Genomic DNA, 27,969 nt, shown 5'->3' with positions numbered 1-27,969 from the left:
AAAGGACAAAGAAATCTTATAGAAATAAAATGTGATATCATACAAGTTTATTTTAAGAAAACTGGCAGGTTGTCACTCATACCATACAGAATTTAGGCTTGAGCATTGGAGAAAGAAGTATTTTGGGTGAGATTAAAATCATATGAAATAAACATTATGGAAACTGTTTGTTTTTACATAAATCATAAAGACGGAGTCCATGACTGAGGTTTAGGGCAAACAGCAATATCACCCAATTAGATGCAAAAGGGTTTTTTTCCTAGGCTATATTCCAGGTAAAGGGCATGGAAATGGCATATCCAAGATAAATAACCTATTATATCTGTAAAAACTAGTAGGACTTTGCATTGTATGACGTTTTCCTGTAATATTTATTAGCAACGTTAGTATCCACTGTATTTGAAACCATTTGCAGTTTCCATCCACTGCTAAACAGGTCACCTAAAATTCATTAATGCAAAATAGTAAATATGTTTACCTCCAAGTTAAACATTTAAAAAATAATTTAAGTGTTAAAGCAGGATACAACTGAGAGCAAAAACAGAGAAAAAGGTCACTTAATCCTTAAAAATAAAGATTCCCTTTTTGACTAACATTGAATATATACATATATTATATACATACTGTACATACAGACCAACATACACTGATCATTTAATTTCTCTTATGTCATGTCATAAGATACATTTCATGGTACTTATGACTGTGGCACAAGAAAAAATAAATTAGGCCCTGGCTCCTGGACATGAACAATATCACACCATAAACAGGGTTTTCAGGAAATCTGATCTAGTCCACTTCTCATTGACAGTTTATACTAAGACCAGTTTGAGTGTGTTTGTGCATGTGTTTGTGTGTGTGTGTGTGTGTGTGTGTGTGTAGCCACGTGATAGCCATTTATCTTTGAAACCTGAAAGTCCTTAAAAGAAACAAGAAATCCCAAATAAAAAAAAAAGGCATTTGTGACTTTATAATGTGGTGACAGTCCATGAAATTGATTCCCTGAAAAGAAATGGCTCATACATGTAAGTGGTCGTTGATTTAAAAAACAAAACAAAACAGAACAAAATAATAAAAAAAACATAAAGAGCTACCCAATTCTGAACTAGAAGATACTGACATGATGCTCAAATGAAACATGAGCACTGTCTGATACTGTTATGGTGGAAAATCTAAGAACAATCCATCATGCCACTTAAGCTTTAGATGGTTCAAGTTATTTAAGGAATTCTGCTCAGCTCCCATGTTAAAGCTTTTACTACCATTGTTTCTTTCTTTTCTAGATGTCCTTAGTATATATCCTTTTACTCTGTAAATGTAGTGAAAAGTCGGTGATGCCACGGACCAAATGAGATACACATCTTCTTCAGATTAGCTGGCAACAGAATTGTGCCATTAATCAGTGGTCTCAGAAGTGCACTGCTTACCTCTATAGTGCAAAAGCCTAAGCGAAAATGTTAATAGGATTTTTATTAATACTGAGAACAACCCATAACTTACTGGGTAGTATAAAAATCTAAATTCATGGAAAGTTGACCTAACAATTACCAGTTTTGGAAATCATTATTCTGCCCCAAACCCTTGCAATGTAATTCTGTCATTAAATACTAAATATATTGTCACCGAAATTAGAACATGTAAAAAAAAATAGTTTTTTTTTTTTGGTAATGCAAATGCCTCCTGTGTAGCTCTGCCACTGGGCAAAGAGCTTTTTTCAGTCCTGGGTTCCAGTCCTGGGATCCCGATAGTGCCAGCTGCGTTCTTCTGCTGTGTTCAGACCACCGAGTGGTCATTATTGTGTGGAGACAGGACTGTGTGGTTGAGGGAGGATGCTGAGCGATCTGAACCTTCCACTGTGCCGTTTATGTTCTCCTGCCTCTGGCAGCACAAGATCTGCTTGAATGTAATGCTCATCTCCTTGTCCCGGTAGGAGTAGATGATTGGGTTCATGGCTGAGTTAAACTCAGCTAAGAGGAGGAAGAACTTCTCGAAAGTCAGCACATTGCATTCTTCACAGAAAACGTCAAGCAGCAGGAGAACTAAACCAGGCGTCCAGCACACGATAAAAGCACCTGGGGAAGGGAGACAGAATGAAGTCATTAATTATAAAGAATTTATTTTTTTTTTGGAAACTAATGTATCATATAACAATCAGATTCCTGCATCATCAGGTGAAAATGTACATGCAAAACATTATTATTTTTCTGAAATCTATTTGAAAAGGGCACAAAACATAATATGTGGCCTGAAATAAAATATAAGGAATATATTTTTTTTTAATGTAAAATTCATTTGAATTCATTTGAACTACCCCTGTCTGCCATACCCCTGCCTGTCATAGCACCATACTTGAAAAAACTGCTAACTTGTTATCCATGACAACTATTTTGAGAATTCTGAGGTGACCCTTTAATAAGCGGAACAGGACGACACTTTTGTCAGCTTTTGAAAAATCCATAGGTCAGATATTTCTGGGAATATTTCAACATGTTGTTTACATTCTTGCAGCATTCACATAACATCTCCACATTAATATACAGCTCAGGAACACGCTTAACAAATCAGTGACACTGTTTTCAGCTGGCATTTCTCAGTGTGTGTTGAAAAAGGATAAACATTTTGGCTACAGATGTTATTTTGCAATCAAGAGTGATATTCACAAAAACGCCTGGTTTTCTTTTAGAGAACACAGCTGTTCTTGCGTACTTTACATCACTTGAAAGTTATGTGGAGACTCTCAGGAGTTAGATAAACTGCAAAGGGCCGGTTCCATGACTCGGCCACGTTTTGCTCTTTATGAACAAACTCAACGGGAAAGGAATACAGTCTCAAGAGGTAGGGTGGGTACTTTTGGTACTTAAAGATTTTATTTTCTACACCACAACTTGTGTTCAAATACATGCATGTGTGTGTGTGTGTGTGTGTGTGTGTGTGTGCATACATGGTATGTGAAATAAATGATATATGGATATAGCATTAATATATATGTTGCTGCTGATTAGGCAAAATAATAAATTGTAGCAAGTGTTTCTATTACATCAGGATTTAGTCAGTATAGAAATATAATTACTATTTAATAATGTGTTACCTGCCATGTTACACTTCTGTTACACTAATCCATTCCGTGTGTTAATTTGAAATATGATTAAGATAACAGGAAATGCTGACAGATGTCACGGGGCATGTTGTTGGAGTGAATGTTGCAAATTGTTTTTCCTGCAGTTTATTAAATAGTATTACTGTGAGCAATGTGTTTACCTCGAGTGTAAATCCAGACGCAATTACATTTGGGCTTTGAGTAGTGAAATGGACCTTGTTGGTTAGACTTTAAAGATAAATCAAATATTATCTGAAGCTCTAAGTAAAACCTAAATGTTAGTGAACCTTGAAATTAGTACCCCATAGAATAATACGTGATTGTTTTGCTTGAAAACCTTTTGAGCAAACTGTCTGTAAATTTGTTTGGATCATCTTACTGAGACCTAACCTCGGTTTGAGGAAAGAAAAAAAAATCTTCTGACACCATGATGTTGTAACATGGAAGCCAACACAGGAGGTGTCTGGTTTGATTTGAGCATCTTTCCTCTCTGGAGACCATCTTTTCCACTTTCAAGCTGAGAATGGATTTATATGTTGGGAACTTCTCAAAGGCTTGCATTGACTCCAAGCAAGACATCATATGTGTTAACACAAAGACTTTGCTGTTCAGGCTCATATAATGCAGGTCGGCAAATTCAAATGTGATATACTACTGCGTTGAATGCTGGTTCTTTCATGGTTCAAGTTGTAATGTTCCATGGTCCTTGACACACATAAATAAGGTTCTGTGTTCCTGTGAAAAGCTTCCTGGCTCACTTCCTATCCATATGCAGCAGTATCATGGAACAAAATGTCAGTCCTGAAAAACCATGGAGCAACCAAAGCTGGGCTTATTACAGACAATGGAAAGCCTCAAATCCAAAAAAAAAACTGCAACTCATATCAGCTTGTATACTGTTAGTAAGTATCAGCATATAAACATAGTAAAGTTTATAACATCTGTAAGGTCAAAGTAGGGGTTGAAGACTTATTTATACTATGCTGTTAAAATAAAATACAGGTGTGAAAGTTAGTGAGGTGTGGAGTCTGGTCTTTGTGTGCCTCGTAACTTGCCTACAGTAAATAGACTTCATCATGATTGGTGTGATAGCTAAAGGATGGTAGACAGGAGATTGTTGACACCTTTGATGCTTTGAGGATTGTTAATGATGATTGTGTTGGTCTTGGAGAGAGGCCTGCTATAAGAACCGCTTGTGTCAGGGACTGGGGGCGGGGTTACTGTGACCAACAAGAAAAAAGTGAACGTTGTTAGTGTAAATCATTTTAAATCAGTATTTGCCGTGTTTGGATGCAAATGTAGGTTCGCAAAGCCATGAGCATTAACAGTAAAGCAACATCTGCCATTGATGTGAGCCGGTGATGTGATGTTGTGTTCATGTTTGCCACTGCTGCGCTAACGTTGTTGTATAACGTTGTATTCAGTGACGTAAGACTTGGCTCTGTGATGGCTCTCTAGCCCATGGAAAGGCAAACCGATTCTTAGAAGGCTCGCCAGTGGAACCAACTTTGAACAGGCACCAGCACTAGCGCTGAACCAGCACCCGGTTCTTTCTGGCGGAAAGGGGGAAATGGTGGGGCAATCCAGGACAAAATCAGCCTTACTAGGCCAGGATGAAGCTCTGCAGTTTCATTCAAATATGAAATTACCTCTTTTTTTTGCAAAAAATGTTCCAGGTTTTGTGCGTTATATAGAGCATGCAGGAATAAGTATATGGAGATAAGGAGATGGTCAATTTGGAATCAGATAAAACATCTCTGGGTGAAAGCATCCAAATTGAGATTGCTGCAGATCGGATCAGATATGATGTGAAAGCAACAGGCTAAAAGAAGAGTTTTGGAAATATATTATATTACAATCTGGAAATTTTACATGAAAATCATATCCAGAGAAACTGCTCTTGGTTCATCTTTATCGGTTCTCTAACATAAATCATCAGAGATCACAGACCATAACAGAAAAACCAGCATGAGCTCACAGGTGAAAAGTACATTTACATGTATGATATTTGGCAGATGCCCTTACCTTGCATTTATCTCATTTACAGTAAAATGTAACATTCCCCGTGACCCGAGATAGTTCGGATAAGCGGTAGAAAATGAGTGAGTGAGTGAGTGAGTGAGTGAGTGAGTGAGTGAGTGAGTGAGCATCTAACATGTATGGAAAGAAGTCCATGACGTGATTCATCGCAAAAAAGCACCGGATGGCTCAGGATGATCATTATATTACTTGTCTAACAGAGAAAAGAGTATGCTTCCTATAGCTTTTTTAAGATTTTGAGGCAGTGTTACCATTCGTATGACCATTCTAAGGTTGTAAAAAACACCAAAAATGCCCCAGGACAGGGAATTATATAAAACATGCAGGAATAAGTTCATGGACATTTTAATTCTGGAATCTGATAAAACACCTGGACTTTAGGAGGACATGTGGTCTTCCCTAAAGGCATGTCAACTTGCACTTCAAACCATGTGTAGAAGTCATTCTGTGAATCTGGAAGGAACGTATTGGGCTGTATTTTAAATTTGGTGATGGGCTAAATACCTTACCACATGTGGCATGTGTTTCTAGTGTCCAGGACTGGGGCTGTCCTGAGGGCTTTCTTGTTACCTGATGTGAAGCAGCATCACAGGTTTGCAGCAGTACCTCTGCTGAGATGTATGATGCCAGTCACATCGTCTGTCATCTATATACTTGCCTGGACATTATGCACAGTATACCACAGCATGGGCACCAATTTTTCTTTAATGATGTATTCAAAGTTAAGACATTTTTGTAGACAAGTCAGACATGTAGTGATACCATGAAGTAACCATTGACAAGGGCCCAAAGTATAACTAAGTATTCAAACAACCAGACTTTTTTGTCTGTTACTCTAGTGCACACGTAGGACATCAGACATTGTGTGGTATTCTTTATAGTCCCAGAGGAATTATAAAATAAACCACTGGCTGACTACAAAGCAGGGGTCATCAAAATCATCTGTTGGAGCTCACGCAAAATCCCTAGAACTGTCAAGATTGTCCTCATGGTGATAACAGATCAAAGTGGAATGAGATATGATTTAGAATTTGTCAGCACTCAAACAACAGAAAAAGGGGTGAATAGGGTTTTTGGTTTCTCAGAATGTACTGAATGCAGACATGGATTGAGGAAAGTGCAGAGGTGCAGATCAGTAGGAGGTAATAATGAAGTGTCAGTGAGAATTGCAATACCTGTGAAAGTACTTAGCAAATGGCCAGCCATTTGTTGTAAACTACCCCTTCAGACTTTGTGTCTTTCTAAAAGCATTGCTCAAATTGCTTACATACTGTACAGCGGTCAAGAGCGGACTTCAATCACTCTGGGTGATAGCAGCCAAGCTGAGAAATCTGTAGACCAGATATGGTGTGAAAGCAACATTCTAAAAGAAGAGTTCTGAATCTTAATCTTATAAGAATTGGTTCTTGGAAATTATACATTAAAAACATGTCCGCAGGAATTACTATTGCCTCATAAATCCTCAGAGAGCACCAGATCAACACTACAATAGAAATACCAGTGTGAGCTCATAGGTAGGCTCACTTGCAAATAGTACGGTAGCTGATTACAGAGAACTAGCACAACTGGCGGATGTATATCAGGCAGCATCACACAAGTGTACAGCAACTGACTCAGCAGCTACATCCTTGTACCCTGTTTTGAGAACTGCAGCACGTGGTTCGGGTGAACGGCTAGCTCCCGCTGCACGGCAGGCTGATGAACAGGGACTGTGTTTCTTTCACGCTCGTTTTGGGGCAAAAGCCAAAAAGTGCCGTCCTCCATGCACGTTTAATGGGAGCCACAATATGCCGACTGTCAGTAGCATAGTAGCTAACGACACTGCTTACCTACTGTTCATCACAGACTCATTATCCGGCCGACATTTCCTGTGTGATACGGGGGCACAGGTTAGCGTCCTGCCTGCGTCAACAGTGGACCGACACTTAGGCAAGGTTGGCTCACCGCTTGAGGCAGCCAATCAAGGCAAGATACGCACATATGGGAAGCGGCTAGTGCCGCTGTGCTTCAATGGACAGCGTTTTACGTGGGAGTTTGTGTTGGCAGATGTAAACAGGCCCCTCCTGGGTGCAGACTTCCTGTGCACGAATGGCCTGTTGGTCGATGTGAAAAACTGCTGTTTGGTCACAGCGGAAGGTTTCAATGTCTTACCTTGTTCAAGGAGCACCTTCTCCACGACCACTCTGTCCAGCGCATTGACGGTTGACTGTGAGTTCACCCTATTGCTCAGTAACTTTCCAAGTCTCACTAAACCCACTTTCTCCTCAGCAGTGGCCAGCCATGGAGTCGTACATCATATCTCTACATCCGGGCCACCGGTCTATGCCCGGGCACGTCGGTTAGATCCAGTGAAACTTGCGGTGGCCAAGGCTGAGTTTGCTAGCATGGAAAAGATGGGTATAGTGCGACGCTCTGACAGTCCCTGGGCCTCGCCCCTCCACATAGTTCCCAAAGCAGATGGCGGTTACCGCCCGTGTGGAGATTATCGCCGACTCAATGATGTCACCACACCTGACCGATACCCAGTTCCACACATTCAGGATTTTTCAGCCCGACTGGCTGGGAAAGCAATTTTTTCGAAGGTGGACCTTATTCGAGGATACCATCAGGTGCCAGTCTTCCATGCGGACATCCCAAAAACGGCAGTGATAACACCGTTTGGTCTCTTTGAATTTTTACGGATGCCTTTTGGACTAAAGAACGCAGCACAAACCTTTCAGCGAATGATGGACTCGATCCTACGAGACATGGATTTTCTATTCGTGTACTTAGATGACATTTTAGTCGCCAGTGCGTCCAAAGAGGAGCACCTGACACATCTAAAATTGCTGTTTGCTCGCCTCGGCCAACACGACCTGATAATTAACCCTGCCAAGTGTCAGTTTGGCCTGACCGCTATTGACTTTCTAGGCCACCGGATCACAAGCGAGGGGGCAGTTCCTCTGCCAGACAAAGTCAACGCCATTACAGAGTTCCCTGTTCCACACACACCCAAATCACTGCAAGAGTTTTTGGGGATGGTTAATTTCTATCATCGTTTCATTCCTCGGGCGGCCCAGCTCATGCATCCTTTGTTCAGGGCCCTCACAGGGCACAGCAAGAATGCACAGATTATCTGGTCAGAGGTGATGACCAAGTCGTTTGTGGACACTAAACTCGCTTTGGCCCAGGCAACCATGCTGTCTCATCCGATTCCAGATGCCCCCATTGCTATCACTACTGATGCGTCAGACTGCGCAGTGGGTGCTGTACACGAGCAGCTGGTAGATGATGTTTGGCAACCCCTTGCATTTTTCAGTCGCCAGCTCCGCCCGAATGAGCGGAAGTACAGCACTTTTGACAGAGAGTTGCTCGCGCTATTCCTGGCAGTAAGACACTTTCGTTTCTTTTTGGAGGGTCGGGTTTTCACAGCGTTTGTGGATCACAAACCCTTGGTTCATGCTATGTCTAAAGTCTCTGAACCCTGGTCATCAAGGCAACAACGCCACCTGGCCTTCATATCTGAGTTCACAACAGATATCAAGCACATAGGCGGGAAAAGCAATGTTGTAGCAGATTGCCTTTCCAGGGCCGCTGTGCAAGCAGTACACTGGGGTATAGACTTTGTTCAGTTAGCTACTGATCAGCAATCCGACACAGAGGTGCAGGCTTACAGATCAGCTATCTCAAGTTTGAAAATAGCTGACGTCCATTTTGCAGAGGCGGGAGCTACGCTGATGTGTGATGTCTCCAGAGGCCGTGCTCGGCCAATAATACCAGTGCAGTGGAGGCGCGTTGTGTTTGACAACATCCACAGTTTGTCACACCCGGGGCGGAAAGCTTCACAGAAACTGGTTTCTTCAAAGTTTGTGTGGCATGGATTGAAAAAGGATGTTCGAAACTGGGTTTCAGCGTGTGTGGCATGTCAGCGGGCCAAAGTGCAGAGACACACCAAAGCTCCACTGGCAACTTTTGAGGTACCCGAGCGACGTTTTGACCACGTTAACATCGACCTAGTGGGTCCACTGCCGCCCTCCCGGGGGTTTACTCACCTTCTGACTATGGTGGATCGCACCACTAGGTGGCCTGAAGCAGTACCATTGACCTCAACGACAACGGCGGATGTTGCACGGGCCTTCATCGACACTTGGGTGGCGCGTTTCGGCACACCGTCAGACATATCTTCGGACCGCGGCCCTCAATTCACATCTGATTTGTGGACGGAGGTGGCTCGACTCTTAGGTGTGCAGCTGCACCATACTACGGCTTTCCACCCGCAGGCCAATGGCCTTTGCGAACGCTTTCATCGCTCTCTCAAAACTGCACTGAGGGCCGGTCTGACAGATGACAGATGGATTGAGCGGCTACCCTGGGTCCTGCTGGGCCTGCGAACGGCTCCCAAGGAGGATCTACAAACTTCCTCTGCAGAGTTGGTGTACGGTCAGACTCTACGGGTCCCCGGAGATTTCATTCCAGATTGCACAATTCCATGGAGACTACCTTCTGAACGCTCCACCCTCTTAGACAGAATCAATGCTTTCAAACCTGTTCCTACCTCTCAGCATGGACTGACGGTAGCTTGGATGCCCAAAGACCTCTCTGCAGCTGAGTTCGTCTTCATCCGTCATGACGCTCATCGGAACTCTTTGCGGCCCCCATACGATGGCCCGTTTCGGGTTCTGGAGGCTGGAGCCAAAACCTTCCTGGTTGACGTCGGGGGCCGTACAGAGCGAGTCACTGTCGACCGACTTAAACCAGCTCATGGAGAGCTGGGCCGGCCGTTGGTTCCGGCGCTGGCTCCTAGGAGGGGTCGACCCACCACCAACAATGGTAGAAACCCCGAGAAGACATCTCAGAATGTTCAAGAGGTGCTACCTGCTACAGGCTCACATCATTGCACCCGTTCAGGGAGACATGTTCGTGCTCCAAGCAAGCTGATGTTGCCGCTGTTGGTGAATTCTGGGGGGGCCTGTGTGGTGGCAGATACAAACAACCCACAGATAACTGATACATAATTCACATATCACCGACAAACACACAAAGTAAATAATTAAAAATACAAGATTACATTTAGATGATTTAGTGATTCCATGTGTATAATCATTCTGATATAAGGTTGTGAAAAACACCAGCATGATACAGTGTCTCATTTTCTGGCCAATTCCCATCTTTAAATATGGGAATTTCACTAGTAATACATTTTAGTCCGATTTTTTTATCCTACTCATTTACTTCTCTTTTCATAATTAATTCTAGATAAAATTCCATTAAGAAATTCAGTGCTAAAAGCTTCAGAGTGCTGAAGAACCTTGTTATATTTCCTGTCTAATAGAGAACGAAGCATGCTGTCTATAACCTCTTTTCATCAGCTCATTTGTGTTCTTGATATGTGGATAAATCCGTATCCTGGATGCCTGAGGCAAGCAGATTTTGTGTCTGGGCTTTTACTTTTTTTTCTTCAGTAGATTCAGTGGGCTAGGGGTTACCTGCTGTTTTTTTTTTCTTCATACAATTAGAAAATAATTAGAGAAAGAATATGGTTAGAGTAGCTCCAGTGACTTCTGCAAAACTTTATATTTATGATGTGTATTTCTATACATTTGGTGCATGATTGCACTTAACTTGCCATATCTCCATGTGATCCATATAATCACACCCTCCAGTGTCACCTACAGTATATGAGGATGGTTCCCCTTTGAGTCTGGTTCCTCTCAAGGTTTCTTCCTTTATCATCTAAGGGAGTTTTTCCTTGCCACTGCTGCCTGAGTCACCTCAGACTTGCTCATCGGGGATGTATACATACACATTGTGAACTAAATCTATCTAATTTTGCATTCTATTAATCTTTATATTATTCTTCATATTAACCTTTTGTTCTCTGTTTATGATCTGTAAAGCTGCTTTGAGACAAAGTCAATTGTAAAAAGCGCTATACAAATAAACTTGAATTGAATTTAATTGAATCTTATTATGTTATGGTAGCTACCAATTTTTTTTTTCCAAGCAAAACCATAACCCATGACACAGCTATCAACACAGCTATCACTTGCCCGGTGTGTTAGCCAATGGATTTTTGATTAGTCCACCCTGAGACCTGGAAGGCACTCCACACTTCAGAGTGTTGAAGTCACTTATCTTGTATTCAATCGTTTTTATGTAAATTTCAACATTAATCTACAGATTATCTGCAAAAAACTACCTTCATATGTTTGCACAGAAGTCGACATTTAAATATATCTAATACCCCATACATTTTTAGTTACTTAATGTTGACCAAATGACCCAAGTATGTTTGCTTGTGGGGAAACCCTGGACCGCAGGACTAGAACAGAGAGATTCCTGTTCACGAATCTCTATTAACACACCATGGTTGTGCAGCGGGAACCTCACAGCTCTGGGGCTCAATCCTGAATGTAAATGTGTGTGCGTATGTGTGTGTGAAGGGGTGCTGATGTGGACTGTGAGGATGAACAGGATTAAGTGCTCTGATAAGATGAATGAATGAAACAAAGCTAAAACCTTAACCATCCAAAACCCCTCGAGGGACTAATTTTTCTAAGACAGTTGCGAGAAGGATTTAAATAAAGGCATGAGATTTAAAGCATAACTTATTAACTGATTAACCAAATATTAAACAAAAGTTTATTTTAATGTACGTGATATGTTAATATCCAACAGGTAATTATCATTTACTCTTCTTTTTTTTACTGTGGATGTGTCTTTAAAGGTGGTCTAATGGATGGACATAAAGTGCATTATGTACGCAAATAAAATGATTATATTTTTGATAAATAAACATGAATACTTGAAAAGAAGTTTAGGCATGGCGGATTAGTGTTTAGCATGTTTGCCTCACACCTCCTGGGTTAGGGGTTGGTTTCCTGTCTCCATCCTTCTCCCTGTGCTTCAGGGGTTCCACCAGATACTCTTGTTTCCTCACTTAGTCCAAAGTCATGCATGTCACACAACGATGGCTGACTGCCGTCTCTAAATTGCTGTAGAGTGTTTGTGTGTGATTTTGTGTGATTATATGTATGACTGTGGCACCACATGCAGGGTGTCCAGTTAAATTCTTAGCATGTTTGTATGGATTCTCCAGTTTCCTTCCGCCTCTCAAAAACATGGAAGTACGTGAACTTGTTTAGTGCATCGGCCTTGACCCTGACCAAGCAATTGCTGAAGCTGAATGAATCCATATTTATGTAAAATAAACAATGATGTAGCCTCCTCAGACTTTCACTTTCCAAGTTTAATGTGACACGAGTGCATAACATGGCTGATGTCAATGCTCTGTGTTCTGTCGGTGGGACTATACAATTTCAGGTAAATAAATATTAAATACAAATATTAAACGATACATTTAAAGGGACTTGACAGTTCTAAGAGCAGTCTAAGTAATATTATACTTCAGTCTTGACAATCACGAGGTCTTCTAAAGATCACCTTATACTTGAGAAATGTGAGACTTTGAAGCAGTGGAAATGTGGTAATGAGCTGCTCTACAAGGAGCTGAATGAAGAATGGCTGAGCGTTCTGTGCCGTCACTGGCTGCATTCATTTAACATCTACAGAACATTCATATGGCTCTAAGCCACACACACACACACACACACATAGCTACATTATAATGGTATTAGAGCTCTCTTATCTGAGGAGTGCCAGCACTACCTAGGAACCGTATCAGTTCCTGTCCTGCTCTACTGCTCTGCACTTTCCCCAGAGCCTCATGTTGAGCCCCATACGTTTCAAACAACAACATCACTGTTTCCTGCTGGCTCTGGGCTCTCTGAGCCCTGACTGAGGTTCTTTCTCTGAGGTTGGCTGGGGTAAAGCAGCAAGGCATGACGCTAACACAGTGCAAGGCAAACACTGGAACTGGCGACAGGATCGGGGGACCACAGACCTTTAGCTGTATACCACTCAACGACTGCATTGTTCCGTCACTCAAGTGCTGGCACGACTGTATAATAAGATAACATACTTGTTTGAAGCATGACCTATGGGAATAGGTATAAATAATAAAAAAAAAGAAATCAAAGTTATATTTTAACAGTTTGAAAATAATTAAATTGTAAAAGTCCAATGTAGGCAAACAAAAGGAAACATTATTATTCAGACTTTGATGAAGCAATCTCTTATTTATTTAAAATGAATTATTAAAAATATTGTATTATTATTTTATTATTTTATATATTATTATTATTATTATTATTATTATTATTATTATTATTATTATTATTATTATTATTATTATTATGTTTTATTAATACACAACTACAATTAATATTTAAAACAGTGAGAAAATTATATTTTTTATATTAATTGAAAAAATGTAATAATATTTTTATGTAAAAATATTTCTTAATCTTTTTCTAAACAAAATTAATGTTCTGTGTCTACATTAAAGTATCATTTAAAAACTAAAATTAAAATGTCAATTACATCTTTATGAAACAAATTTTTTATTTTTATTTAAAAAGCTACAATACTGTATATTGCATATTTATAATGAAGTACATTATTTTGACATCAACAGCCACTTAAAATAAATGAATAAAAAGGTAATATAATATCCATAATACCTCCGAAAAGTGTATAGAATTTATCATATCAAACATAATTTATCATATCAAATTGGGTCTTATGTTATTAAACACTGTGTTGTGAAAAAGATTTCTTTTTACAAAATGTAGAATTCTTCAGGTGTGATGTATCAGACCTGTATGTCTAAACATCTTGATGAAGTTCACAGGATAAGCATTAAGTAGAATGAGGACACTGAATTAAAGAGTTAAACACAGCCAAGGTCACAGTTCAGCTGCTCTCCTTTAGCAGGAAGCATGCACATGGAAATCTTTGCACAGTGTACGGTGAGAACTGCCATGAAGGATGATAAAGACACCCCAAGGACAAATCTCTATGACAATGTGATAAAATGACAATGCAGTGACCAAAAGATGGCTCCGTAAAAATTATATTATTAGCAGAATTCTAATGCTTTGTGGAAGATGCTATTTAAAATATAAAATTAGGCACTTTTTTCTCACTTGGGATTTTACTTTCTACTGAGGAGAATTTTACCTTCTGAATATTACCCGCAACTCAAGAGATTATTTTACTACAAATTTCAGTGTTTTTCAGTCTTTCAGAACATCTACGACAGCAGTCATTTAGTCGACTCATTCATTCTCTACCACTTATCCGAACCACCTCGGGTCACGGGGAGCCTGTGCCTATCTCAGGCGTCATCGGGCATCAAGGCAGGATACACCCTGGACGGAGTGCCAACCCATTGCAGGGCACACACACTCTCTCATTCACTCACGCACTCACACAATATGGACAATTTTCCAGAGATGCCAATCAACCTACCATGCATGTCTTTGGACCGGGGGAGGAAACCGGAGTACCCGGAGGAAACCCCCGAGGCACGGGGAGAACATGCAAACTCCACACACACAAGGTGGAGGCGGGAATCGAACCCCCAACCCTGGAAGTGTGAGGTGAACGTGCTAACCACTAAGCCACCGTGCCCCCAGAAAAAAAAGATAATCAAGGTAAATTTGTACATTTTCAATTGTTAAACTTCCAAAACGTAAGCTACCAGTGCTTTTTTTTAACCCAGATTTAGCTAATCTCTCATAATTTCCGTATCATTTGTGGCTAGTCTAATAATGCAGTGAGCTGTTAGCCTAGCCTTTCTTAAATGTGACTAGAAAAAATAAGGAAAACAAACACAGAAAATGGTGAAGAATATTTTTCATAGCACCATTAAATGAATGCAGGATGTAGAGATTAATATGGAAATCATAAAAATTTGCTGGAAAACCATTTAATTGGCTTTGGTTCAGTTCCCATGAAATTGGGACAAAATACAAATTCTAGCTGATTGCACAGGATTTTGTATGAATGGTGTAGTACTAGTTTGGCTGCTAATGTTTTTTCGTTATCCAAACATTAAAAGTTTGGCATCAATTTTATGAATATGAACACCTACTAATTAAATTTTAGGCAAACCCACTGAAAACTGGCAGAACTGGTGAGTGAAAAGAGACACTTACCAAGGACAATCACTACTGTCTTCAGCAAGCTCATCATGGTGTCCCTGTTGCGCCTCTGACCTGAGCTGTGGCGTGACATTCTCATGGTGCGCTGGCGGACATACATGAATATGTGGGCATAAAGCACTACCATGACCACAAAGGTCACCAGGTTGAAGATAGCCCAGAAGACAAGGTACGAATTACTGTAGAGTGGCGCCATATTGGAGCAGGTTTTGATAGCACAGATACAGTTCCAGCCCACACTTGGGATGGCACCCATGACAATCGACATAGTCCAGATGATTACGATAACGACGACCACACGTCGGTTGCTCATGCGGGTATGAAGTTGCATGCGGAAGACTGTTATGTGGCGCTCGATGGCGATGGCTAGCAAGTTGGCTACAGAGGCCGTCAGGCTTGTGTCGATCAGACCCTGGCGTAGTAACCATGTACTGACAGTTAGCCGGCGTGTGTTGGGCCCAGTGTTGAACATCAAATAAAAATAAGCAAGTCCGGCAAAAAAGTCTGCTGCTGCTAGGTTAGCCATGAGATAATAGATGGGAAAATGAAATCTGCGGTTGATGTAAATGGCCACCATCACCAGGAGGTTAGCAAGCATGATAAAGATGCATACGGTAAGCCCAAGTCCCATCACCAGTTTGCTGACTGTATTCCACTCCTTGGCCAGGTACTTCCCACTTTCGTTGTAAAAGAAGGCAATGCTTTCATTGTAGTAACACTGTCCATCCATCTTGAAAGTTATACTTCTGTAAAAAAAAAAATAAAAAGACACTATTTAGAGTCAGTTCACGTTTTTATTGAAATTAAAGTGCCATTGAAATGGACTGAAAGCCAAGACTTGGCCAAGACTCAAGATTTTGGAAAGAGGAATGAATACAAACAAAGACACACACACAAAGTGGACAAGTACAGACAAATTTCACAGTTTTCCTGGAAATTTTACCCGGAAAATGGAATTAAGTTTATCTGCAAGACACACTTTTATCATTTGAAAAAAAAAAAAACAGTGGCTTATTTGTGTGCACAGCACCAAGTGAGCCATAAAACACCAATTTTAATTTCATGGGGACTTTCATGGTGACTAACATTATATGAGAGTTCTTATAAAGATTTGGATGTTATAAACTAGTGCTTTTGGATTATTCGTGAATAATGTGCTTCAGTAAAATCTTTTTCAGTGCTTTAAGCTCTTACTGTAAAATCCTTTCTGAAAGACACTGGACTACGGTTGGGCATTTTAAAAAAGCTTGTATTATTCAGCATCTACAGTCACCACGAACAAACACTGTTGAACGCTGGGTTATAAAATGAACTCAGATGGATATTAAACAGACACAAACATTTTGGCATCGGCTCAAATTCTTCTCAATGCATGAGAAGAAAATTAAATTTTCTTAAAATGTATGACTCATTCTATACTGAAAATAAAGAAAGATGACTAGCCCAACAACGCAAAAGGTAGAGGCTTGTGAAAATGCAGAAAAGTCATCGCTCTGTTACTGTTACTGTCACATCATTGCTGGAACTCCATTGAATTAGCTGATACTCTTTTCCAAAAAACCTCACACAGGAAATTTGATCATGTAATTTAAGCATTGAATGGATCTGTTGGAGATTTTCCTTTCCTTTCCATTTTAAGATAAGACACTTGAATTGATTTACACTACATTGCCAAATGTTTGTGGACATCTGACCACAGCACTCATACGTCCTTTTTGTAGATTACATTTCACAACGATTCCCCATTTTCTGTTAAAATATCCTCCATTCTTTAGAAAGGCTCTCCACTAGAGTTTGGAGCATAGCTGTGGGGAGTTGTGTTCATCCAGCCACAAGAGCATTAGTGATGTCAAGCACTGATGTGGATGTTGGGGTCCAGTCAGCATTCTAGTTCATACCAAAGGTGTTCAGTGAGGTTGAACACAGAGTTCTTGTGTTCTTCCATGCCAAATTTGGCAACCATGTCTTCATGGTGCTTGCTTTGTGCACAAGGACTTTGCTATGCTAGAACAGTTTTGGACCTCACAGTTTAAGTAAAAGAAACCCCTATTCTCTATGATTGTGTGCTTCTCATTTTCTTTTGGAAACAGTCTGAAGAAGAACCACATATTACATTTAACAGACACCCTAATCCAGAATGACTTACATTTTTATTTCACTTTATACAACTGAGAGTTAAGGGCCTCGATCAGGGGCCCAATTTTGGTATCATGGTGGACCTGGGATTTGAATTCATGACCTTTTAGTCTACTGACCTTAATTAAACTTTTGTGAATTTGCATCATGTATATTGTATCAGTAGTCCAACAACTTAACCACTAGTCTACCACATCTCGCATATGGGTGTGATATTCAGTGTCTACATACTGTAATTTTGGCCATATAATGTAATGCATCAAACAAAGCATTAAAAATGTTATATACAGGATACAAATATACTGTACATGATGCAAATTCACTAAAGTTTAATTAAAGTAAAGTGAGTGCACTGAGAGGGGGACACGGTGGCTTAGTGGTTAGCACGTTCGCCTCACACCTCCAGGGTTGGGGGTTCGATTCCCGCCTCTGCCTTGTGTGTGTGGGGTTTGCATGTTCTCCCCGTGCCTCGGGGGTTTCCTCCAGGTACTCCGGTTTCCTCCCCCGGTCCAAAGACATACATGGTAGGTTGATTGGCATCTCTGGAAAATTGTCCGTAGTGTGTGATTGTGTGAGTGAATGAGAGTGTGTGTGTGTGCCCTGCGATGGGTTGGCACTCCGTCCAGGGTGTAGCCTGCCTTGATGCCCGATGACGCTTGAGATAGGCACAGGCTCCCCGTGACCCGAGATAGTTCGGATAAGCGGTAGAAGAAGAATGAATAAATGAATGAGTGCACTGAGAGGTTTTTCTTAAATCTGCTTTTTTTTTTTAACAATTCTGTCTTTTTTTTTAAATCACTACTATAAAGCCACTACTACTAAGCTACTACACAAATTCTTTGTCTATCACATAAATCGTTTCACACTCATATTGTTGTCTGTTATCAGCTGTTTAGAACTGAAAAGTCAAGTAAAAGTCAATGACTTTTTTTCTCCACTGCCTTTTTTTGTGTAGCCTCAGTAGTGCTGGTGAAACAGATGCTGTCATTGTATGTACGTTTGATCATTCAGCCTCCGGCTTGTGATTTCACTGAGCTGAAACCTCTGAACAGAACACGGTTTGTGCTTTAATATCTGTGAACTTCCTTCTGCTTTCAACAAATGAGTGTTAGGAGAAAGAGTATGTGTCTGTCCATCCTACACCCCCCACACCCCTCCATCACACTGACAAGACCACCCAGCACTGTGGTAAACCGCAGCTTTAGAATTATCACAGCATCCATTCTGTATAGATAAATAGACCCTGAAGTAAAATTCTACCAGGCCTGCATAATAATAGCTTCATAATTTTAAAGCTGTATGTGTCATTATTACTATGAACCATCCCTGACCTACAATTGGTGTTAGATTAGTGTATAAACTGATAAAACGCTTACATCCTCGTAGGCGTTAATAGTATGACGTGGTCAGCAAGGGGGCTTCTAATATTTCTCTAGAGGATAATCTGCGTCTCATCATGTCCTTAATCATTCCACAATGTGCTTTCAAAGTCATATCTAATGCTAAAGCTAAAGCTAGCTAAAATAGATAGATAGAAAAATATTAGTTGGCTGACTTAATTATATACAACCCTGACAGTGACAGCCATAGTTTTGTAAACATTTTTATCTGATGATTTACAGAGATGCAAATAAACACGAGTTGCTTTTATATATTTAGTCTTCTGCTGAAAAAAATCGAGCTTGTTTTTTTATTTTTATTTATTTTTTTGGGACAAAAATCAAACAACCATTTGTAAATTCATTTTGTGACATGATAATAGAACAAATTGGGTGGTTTATTAAAACGATCATGAAAAAAGGATTTAAAACACATTACTGAAACTCCATGGCTATGTGTCAAGTGATTGTGAAACATACAAGACTAGAACCTTGGGCTAAAAAAAAATAAAACGTGCAAGAGCGTAAACTGTGTAAAGTGTAAGGGCTGCAGTAGAACATTGTTGTTAATAATTATTGCAAGACCTTGCCAATGAGCCCTCTGGCCAAGTCCCAAATGCAATATTGAATGCTGTGATGAGCCTGAACAATCTCAGATGCAACACATAAGTGTTCCTGTATGTGGAAAAATCATGTCATTGATGTGATCCAACAAATGGAAATAATTTGGTGAAAATCAGGCAGGCCGTGTCACATCAATAGTTTTATATACTTCAAGGCACATTGTAATTGCAATTTATGAACATGACCACAGTATGATATTGTTTCCTGGTCACGCAGACATTATCTACTTCCACTTATCTATGCACGTTGTTAAAAATAATAACCCCTGTTTCCCCTGTATGTTAGCTATTTAAAATCCTTAAGCATCTTCTGAAACCTAACACCAACAAGAAAAAGTCAGTATAGACAGTCAAAGAGTTGGCATGTAACACTGAGCACAGGCATCTTCTCAAAATGTTCTCGCTCTCCGTCAGGTTGTGAGAAAGCAAAAGGCACAAAGCTCGAACCGTTTGAGAACACAATGAGGCCATTGTTCAGGACACAGCCAGTAAAAAGTAACAGAAAAGTATTTCACAATGAATAAATTGTGTGGACGACCCTGGTGAGGCAGCGCACGTTAGCGAATTTCAAATAAAAATATGTGTTTAATTTACCAGGCTAATTAAATACGTCATTTAAAAGCAGTTTGAAATCTGCATGGAGTTTTTGCACTGGCTGTTAGTTTGGGACCCCATAGCTTTATGAATACTGACCAATTGAATAAAAAGCTGTAAGTATACACAAATACACCTCAAAAAACATGAATTCTTTTTCCCTTTTGAGCACAAACATTGCCTGCAACTTCATATGATTAAAATGATTTTTCTCATGCTATACCTTCATATAAGAAAATTAAAATACAACTAGACAACCAGCAATGAATCTAAATCATTTCTGAGATGTGGAAAAACTGTTGGATTATTTTTGGCTGAGCTACTTGCGTAATTCCACGCTAGTGCAAAGAAGTAAAATGCAAGTATCTTTATGTGTGTGCAGACTGTGGAAAACTGTCAAAGGTCCACTGTTGCTGAGTTCTAGCACACTGACAAAAAAAACCTCAACCAACAATAAAAAAAACGATATAGGATATACACCAAATATAGGATTTTTCTTGCTTTCAAATACTAGAAAATGAGTGCTTTATAGTAAAAGCACATTTCACCAAAACATCATGGACACAACATCATGGCATTTAGTTCATTCTATTTAATCTTTGATTGGTGTCTAGCTGTAAAGGTCATATTGCTGGATAAGTTTAATAAAACCCAAACATGCTAGTAAAAACAGTCAGTTTATCTTAACATGACTGAAATCTTGCTAGTGAAGTGCGATTTCCTCACACAGTGAATATCATGATCATTTGTGGGTTAGCTACTTACCATAGTGAAATGGAAATAAGCTTCATTTATTCAGTTTGTAATCAGACACTGACAGTCAAATGATCTGTTTTGCTAGCACGCTGCTATAAGTTTACTTTCATAAAATGAAAACATTTTAGTTAAATAAAAGTCAAACAGAAAGTATCAGAATTTCCCCATGTTGAGTGTTTTCCCAGGTCACAACACACTTTGTACCTTTAATAAACATAGAAAGTGTTAATATTCCTTTGCAGAGATGGGGGACTCGAGTCATATGACTTGACTCGAGTCAGACTTAAGTCACAAATTTGAGACTTGAGACTTGCTTGACAAATATTAAAAAAAGACTCGACTTGACTTTGACCTGACATTCATGACTTGAGATTTACTTGTGACTTGCACATGTGTGACTTACTCCCACATCTGTTCCTTTGCCCCAAAGTAACATAGGGCTCTTTCCATGAAGAAATGACAAAAACTAAAATACCATTGTTAATTAGACACCTTATTAAATTTTCTCCAGTTTGTCATGAAAAACTCAATCTAACTATGACCTTTTGGGAAATTTTCACGGCAAGAACCTTTTCCTGAGCCCAGAAGAAGCTTTTAGTCATTTCTGTTATTTTACAGAACAATCACGTTCTCTCTAGTGTAGCGGAAATTTTACATATACGATGCAGCCCATGTTCAGGGAAAACAGTTCCTCAAGATCCTCTGCTTTTGTGGAAGTGCACATTGTAACACTGATGGCAGCAACATCAGCCATCTCATTGGGTTTTTGAGGTCATGACCTCAAAACATTTAGTACAATACTAGACCTTGATCTGAGCCAATAGTCCATTTGACTATTTCAGAATTTCCAAAAAACTAGCAAAATAGATGCTCAACTTGAAAGAGATGAGTCTCAACAGAAAGATGAGTCTCCTTACTCCAGAATTTAGCAAGTAATGTCAGTTCAACATGTTCAACAAAGCAGCCCTTCTTAACTTGAATGAGTCATGCTGTATATAGAAGTATTGGCTCTAAATTTAGCAATATACAGATTTACTAGTGTGTTAATTCAATAACATCATAGCAAGTTGCAGGCATGGATGGGGCATGAGTGTTTTTATCCATACTTTGTAGCTTAAATGCACAAATACAAAAATGGTTATCATTTAAAGTTGATTAAAACATAATGGTTAACTCAGTGGTATAAATAAGGTACTGCTGTTATCTATATTTTCACTTTAGCCAGAAGAATATCTTGAATGGGTGAGAATTTAAGACTTATAAAGCTAATCTCAGGACAAGTTCCAGCTAGCAGAATTCCTGATAATATCCTGCCAATGTTTATGTACCTGACAAGTGATCCTACACTGATTTCCCATTAAATATCTCAGCAGAGAAGATAAATAGATCCTCAGTTCACGACCGCTTTTTGTGCATTTATTTACTACTGGACACGTCATACAGAAGGAATTCAGCATACAGTGTTTTAAGATTGAAATAAGATAAGAAAACAAATGATTTGAGCAAGACAGAGCAGAAAACTGTTAAACCCAATTCCTGCCCCACATCTACATGTTTATTTCAAAACCATTGAAGAACTTTCATTTTCTTGTTTTTGCATACTCAGTGCTTTCTCAGTGAGAAAGTCAGCCATTCATTTTCCACTACTCCATGATGACCTCTTACTCAGCAGTATAACTCTGGAATCTTTTTCAAACACAACAGTAACCCTGTGAGTAACATCGCTGTATCATAATCGTACAGCAACAGATACTCCAGGAGCATTTATTGTTTAAAAGCAAACACACCTTGGACTTCTCTTAAAAATAATTACACAGTATGTTCAGTGCCTGACGTTGGTTTCAAATCATCCGTCATAATGACTAGATTTAATCTGTGTTATACCACTGTGCTGGTATTTCTGACTTTAGAGGTTGGTGTGAAAAAAAAAGGTGATAAAATATCTGTTTATAGACGCTACCATTTAAGTGATAACCAATCGAATTAATTGTGGTATCATTATCTCTGATCCACAGCTCCATCATTGATTTGTTTTTTTCATATAACAGCACACCTTTAAGCTCTGTACTCCTACGCATTAATTGCTATTGTAAGAATATTAAGTTTAGTAAACTTGCCATCAAGTTTCAAGTTTCCTGTGTTAACTGAGAAACTAGGCTAAAATAACAATGAGCATCTTTAAAAAGGTTTTTGCTTCATGACCTGAAACTAAAAAGAGAAACCATGAGATCATGTGGATGGCAGACCCATATGCTTCTAATGTCACTGCACAGAACAAGCATTTATCAGTTATAAGCAAGACTTAAACCACTTACGGAAACAAAATGCTCCTTTCCTGAACCATTAAAAATGTCGAGATATTATACACAGTCAATCTAGTGGAATGTACATCAGGATTGTTAATACACCCAGTAAAGTGTTGATTCATGCCAGTCTAGGATTCCTTTGTATTGACAGATCTAGCTCAAGTGCCAGACAAATGAAATTGAAGCAAGCTGTAAAAAACTGTTTTTCTACTTGGGCTCCAGACATTCAACATCACACGAAAACAATGATATCTGCATGGAGCTTCACTGATAAAAAAAGATTCCACATTAACAGTAACACTGAATTTCACTTAGTATCTGCATAATTAGCAAAACCGTCATTGGCTGACTAATGAAATTCGCATGTGTCTGTATCCTTTGTTTATTGCTTTTTGGACAGATAACCACCCACTGACATCTGCCTTACAAATAAACGAGTGTATGTGCAGCATGTGTCAGCCTTCTACAACGTGGCTGTTCTTCTTTACCATGTGATGAGTAGCAACTTGTCAGAAAAACAGAAAACATCTTAAAACAATCACTTCACATTCAAATAAAGAACTCTTGACTTGGTATCTTAAAAAAAAAACGGATTAGGAGATCAGAGACGAAAGAATTTCTATAGAATAAAAAAATATAAGTATAAAGTACATTAAAATATATATACTGGTAGAAAAAATACAGTATATGGCAAATGTTTGTGGACAGCTGACCATCACACTCGCTTGGTCTTCCTCAAACTGAAAATTTCACATATCCACAAACTTTTGGTCCTGTAGAGTATCGGTGCAAAAATGGAAATATCAAAGAATTGCAAAACAATTTAAAGTTATAATGAATGTCACAAAAAAATCTGATTCACATATCAAAATGTATAGCTTGACTGACCTGCATAGATACATTTACAAATAATGTGTAATCTTTAATTATGCACTAATCTTCTTTTAAAACTTTATTCGGTCCCATCTTGGTTGTCATTTTATGAAGTTATTAGAAAGTAGCACAGGATGTGGTGATCACACTTAACCACAGAGATGATATTACATTAAGTCTTGATATATGGCCACTTGCTTCAAGCAGTACTATAACAAATAATACTGTTTGGACTTATCAGCCATTATCATCACCACATAGCTCCCACACATTCCAAATCCAAATCCCAAATTTAGCCATAAAGATCACAATAAACTGGTTTATTTATACCCAGCTGACAAAGGCAACACACACGGAGACCACAGAATAAAACAAACCATTTACTGTGGCAGGCTGTGACTACAGTACATAGCCTGGCCCTTAGGGACAATTTTTTTTTTTAAAGTGCACCACTCCTTTAATTGAAGGGCACTAAACACATTTCATTTTTCCAGTCAGCACAGTACAGGAAGGGCAGGACAGTTGCACCCTACCTAACCTGAGAGATGACAATGAAATGTGTTGGTGTTTTTTTTGTTTTTCTTTTCCTGTCTAGCTAACACCAGACCATTTTTTTCATTAAAATGATTCTTGGCAACTAAAAATGGCATCACTATTAAAGCACACAATGAATACAATAGATCGTTTTTATTTATTGCAGAAGCTCTATATAGAATTGTGCCTAACTAAGTACTTTGTTGGAGATTAATTCAACTTACATGATGTAATGGCTGTGAATGTACTCTTAGTGATCTTTAAACTGCATACTTACATAGGAGGCGATGTTTATAGAAGTCTCCATGCAATTCTGCTAAATTGCAAACACACACTGAAATCACTATGTTTTCCGGCAAAGCAAAAAAAAAAACTGAAATGACTATGTACCCATAAAGATCTACTAATTAGACATATCTAAATTAAAATGTCAGTCCTTCACTTAGGTCTCCACCTACTTGTAAAGTAAAAGGGTTTGGGTTTAAGAGTCTCTAATGAAGCTAGCCTGCCTTTTTTAACATAAGAACCATGTCTCTGGATTTCATTGGAAGTGCATCTGTGGTGCATTAATCAAAAGATGAGATACTATGTACTTCATAAAAAGATGAAGGCGAGCTTCGCCTTGATGTAATTATAGTTACTATTGTGACCAGATGACACAAATAAAACCAATAAGCAATGATAACGGGTCTTGGATAAATGCTCAAAGAGAGACTAAAAATATGCAGGGGCATAGTCATGTGGGTGGAACAGGGAGGGAAGCAGGTACCAAACTGTACTTTTCCTTGCTGCTGGGGTGGTGCCATCAATGGTTCATATTTTATGTCATGAGTGTGTATCTTTAACTTAGGAAGGTTTATTTAGTGAGCCTTTAATTATCTTACACAGTAATACTTTAAAGCTACACCAGTAATACTTAAGGTCCAATTATCAACCTTAAATATAATATAAATACACACTATAGTCACTTTTCCAGGAAAGATACATACTGAAAATACAAAATATGAAGGAATAATACAAGGAATGAAGGAAAAGTAGTTCTAAGAATGTAAAAAAAGTCCTGACCAGACCAATTCAGGCCTTAAAATATATCTCAGATGTCTAATTATTATTATTATTATTATTATTATTATTATTATTATTATTATTATTATTATTATTATTCATTCATTCATTCATTCATCTTCTACCGCTTATCCGAACAACCTCGGGTCACGGGGAGCCTGTGCCTATCTCAGGCGTCATCGGGCATCAAGGCAGGATACACCCTGGACGGAGTGCCAACCCATCACAGGGCACACACACTCACTCTCATTCACTCACACAATCACACACTACGGACAATTTTCCAGAGATGCCAATCAACCTACCATGCATGTCTTTGGACAGGGGGAGGAAACCGGAGTACCCGGAGGAAACCCCCGAGGCACAGGGAGAACATGCAAACTCCACACACACAAGGTGGAGGCGGGAATCGAACCCCGACCCTGGAGGTGTGAGGCGAACGTGCTAACCACTAAGCCACCGTGCCCCCTTATTATTATTATTATTATTATTATTATTATTATTATTATTATTATTATTATTATTATTATTATTATGTATTTTATATTATTAATCAGCATTGTATAAATGACTAGCATTTTTTATAAAATCCCCCGAGCACTAAGAAACAAACTTGGCATGAATAATAATCGTATACCATTATGATCCAATACTATGGGTATCTCCTGTAATATTAATATTGTATTGTAGTTCTAATGTGAATATGCAAGTTTCAGCTGTATCATGTGACGCTGCTGTTTGGAGGCGTGGTTATAGAAGGCAAGACGTTACTAAGCAACTACTTCAAACCAGCTAGATCAAAGTGTCCAGCTGTTGGAATGGCCTTGAACTTGAATGTATGCTAATAATATAAATAAATAAATAAATAAATAAATAATAATAATAATAATAATAATAATACAAATAATAATAATAATAATAATAATAATAATAATAATAATAATAATAATAATAATAATTATTATTATTATTATTATTATTATTATTATTATTATTATTATAATGTTATCAAACATATGTAATGTCAAAAATAATAGTCATTATTATAAAATACATTATAAAAAGTGGTTCCGATCAAATGTATATTATATTACTAAACGGAGCAATCGAGTTTTTAATTAAAAAAAATACAAAAAACAATAAGAAGGTCAGAAGTACAAGAATATGGGTGTATGCATGTAGACGTGTCTCAAGAGGGATGTGGTGGAGTGCAGCCCTCCACCCAGAAGGGCGCTACATTACTCTATGGAAGGCGGGTACACTGGGCTCGGTCCAAACCCAGTCCTCATGGTTCAGTGTACTATCACGCTAAGCGAGTCTGTCCTGCCTTACACACTAGCAATTAGGATTTAAAACTGAAAAAATAAAATGCAAAAACCTGTTGATTCCAAGTTTAGCCCTGAAGTCTTATGCGTAATAGTTTAATATTTTTTGTGTATTTTGTATTTTTTATTTTTTTTTAGAATAACACTAGGTGTAAACAGGACTTTTTGGCATCTCATCAAAACATCTGGGGAAACACACTGAAGATGTGATGCTGAAGCGCTTTGTTCATTAAGTTCACCGCAGGAGAGCTGGAATGACGCTCAGCAGCACAAACTGCGTCCCAAAACATCCGACCTTATTTATTCATTGTTTTAATATGTACAGGAACCTCTAGAACACTATGCTGTCATTAGTGAGTGATAGAAATGTTAAGCCTGGCATAATCACTGTTATAATCACAAGAGAGTGTAATAAATAAAACTTTTTGTGCATCTCTCTCTCTCTCTCTCTCTCTCTCTCTCTCTCTCTCTCTCTCTCTCTCTCGTGTGTGCCACGCGTTATCACCACCACAGCCCGGAGGTTGGACTGTACTCCTCTACTCTGGCCACTCAACAGTTTATTTTACACCCACAATAAAAGCAAAAGGTTCCTGGAACATCATTTATGTGTTCTTGTTTTTATTTTAGGTTGTAAAAGTGCTTCCAGGAATCTTGCTACAGAGATTCTTGAACCACGAATAATTCCAAAATGAACCTCACTTTCCACTCGAGCCACCAAAGACACCACTAAATGAATTTTTAGAGCATTACGCACGCTTTAAGCACAATTTATAACAGTCCCAATAAGCTATACATAAAATCACATGGTCTATCTGTCACCTAAAGCAATCAACATGCTTACTGTGTGTTAAAAACACCAATTCGGGAAAAGTATTCTTGTGGAGTTTGTAACCTGTAAGAGTTAAAGAGTGCGTAACTTACAGCTGGAGCGCTTCCAGAAATGATCCGTTTGATTATATGAATAGCTCCAAAAGTTTGTCCCAGCAAGATCAGTTGAGGTCCGTATCTTAAAAAAAATTAATTAAAAAAAGAAAAAAAGAAGTATCAAGGACTGAAAGAAGGTTTTGCGTCGTTAAGTCCACAAATATGTTGCATGTTCATTTTACATCCAAGGAAATAATGCGCAGGAGACGCGTTTGGACCAGTGATCCACCTTTCCGTTAGATTAACACAGCAGAAAAAAACGCTGCAGTCC

At 38.9% G+C, this 27,969-nt stretch overlaps 1 protein-coding gene across 1 annotated transcript; it reads right to left on the bottom strand.

Moving 5' to 3' along the window:
* Positions 1–16: 16 nt before the first annotated feature.
* Positions 17–27,969, bottom strand: lpar1 (lysophosphatidic acid receptor 1). The gene is made up of 3 exons (XM_060896359.1): positions 27,696–27,969; positions 15,178–15,929; positions 17–2,072 (listed from the first exon to the last, which is right to left on the bottom strand). Exons 2-3 carry the CDS (start codon positions 15,911–15,913, stop codon positions 1,774–1,776), a joined length of 1,035 nt encoding a protein of 344 aa, XP_060752342.1. The 5' UTR covers positions 15,914–15,929; positions 27,696–27,969; the 3' UTR covers positions 17–1,773.

This window comes from Tachysurus vachellii, chromosome 20 (genome assembly GCF_030014155.1).
Source record: "Tachysurus vachellii isolate PV-2020 chromosome 20, HZAU_Pvac_v1, whole genome shotgun sequence".
In the NCBI taxonomy this organism is placed as follows: Eukaryota; Metazoa; Chordata; class Actinopteri; order Siluriformes; family Bagridae; genus Tachysurus; species Tachysurus vachellii.
Note: the sequence above shows the minus strand (reverse complement) of the source record. Positions and strands in the feature narration are given on the sequence as shown.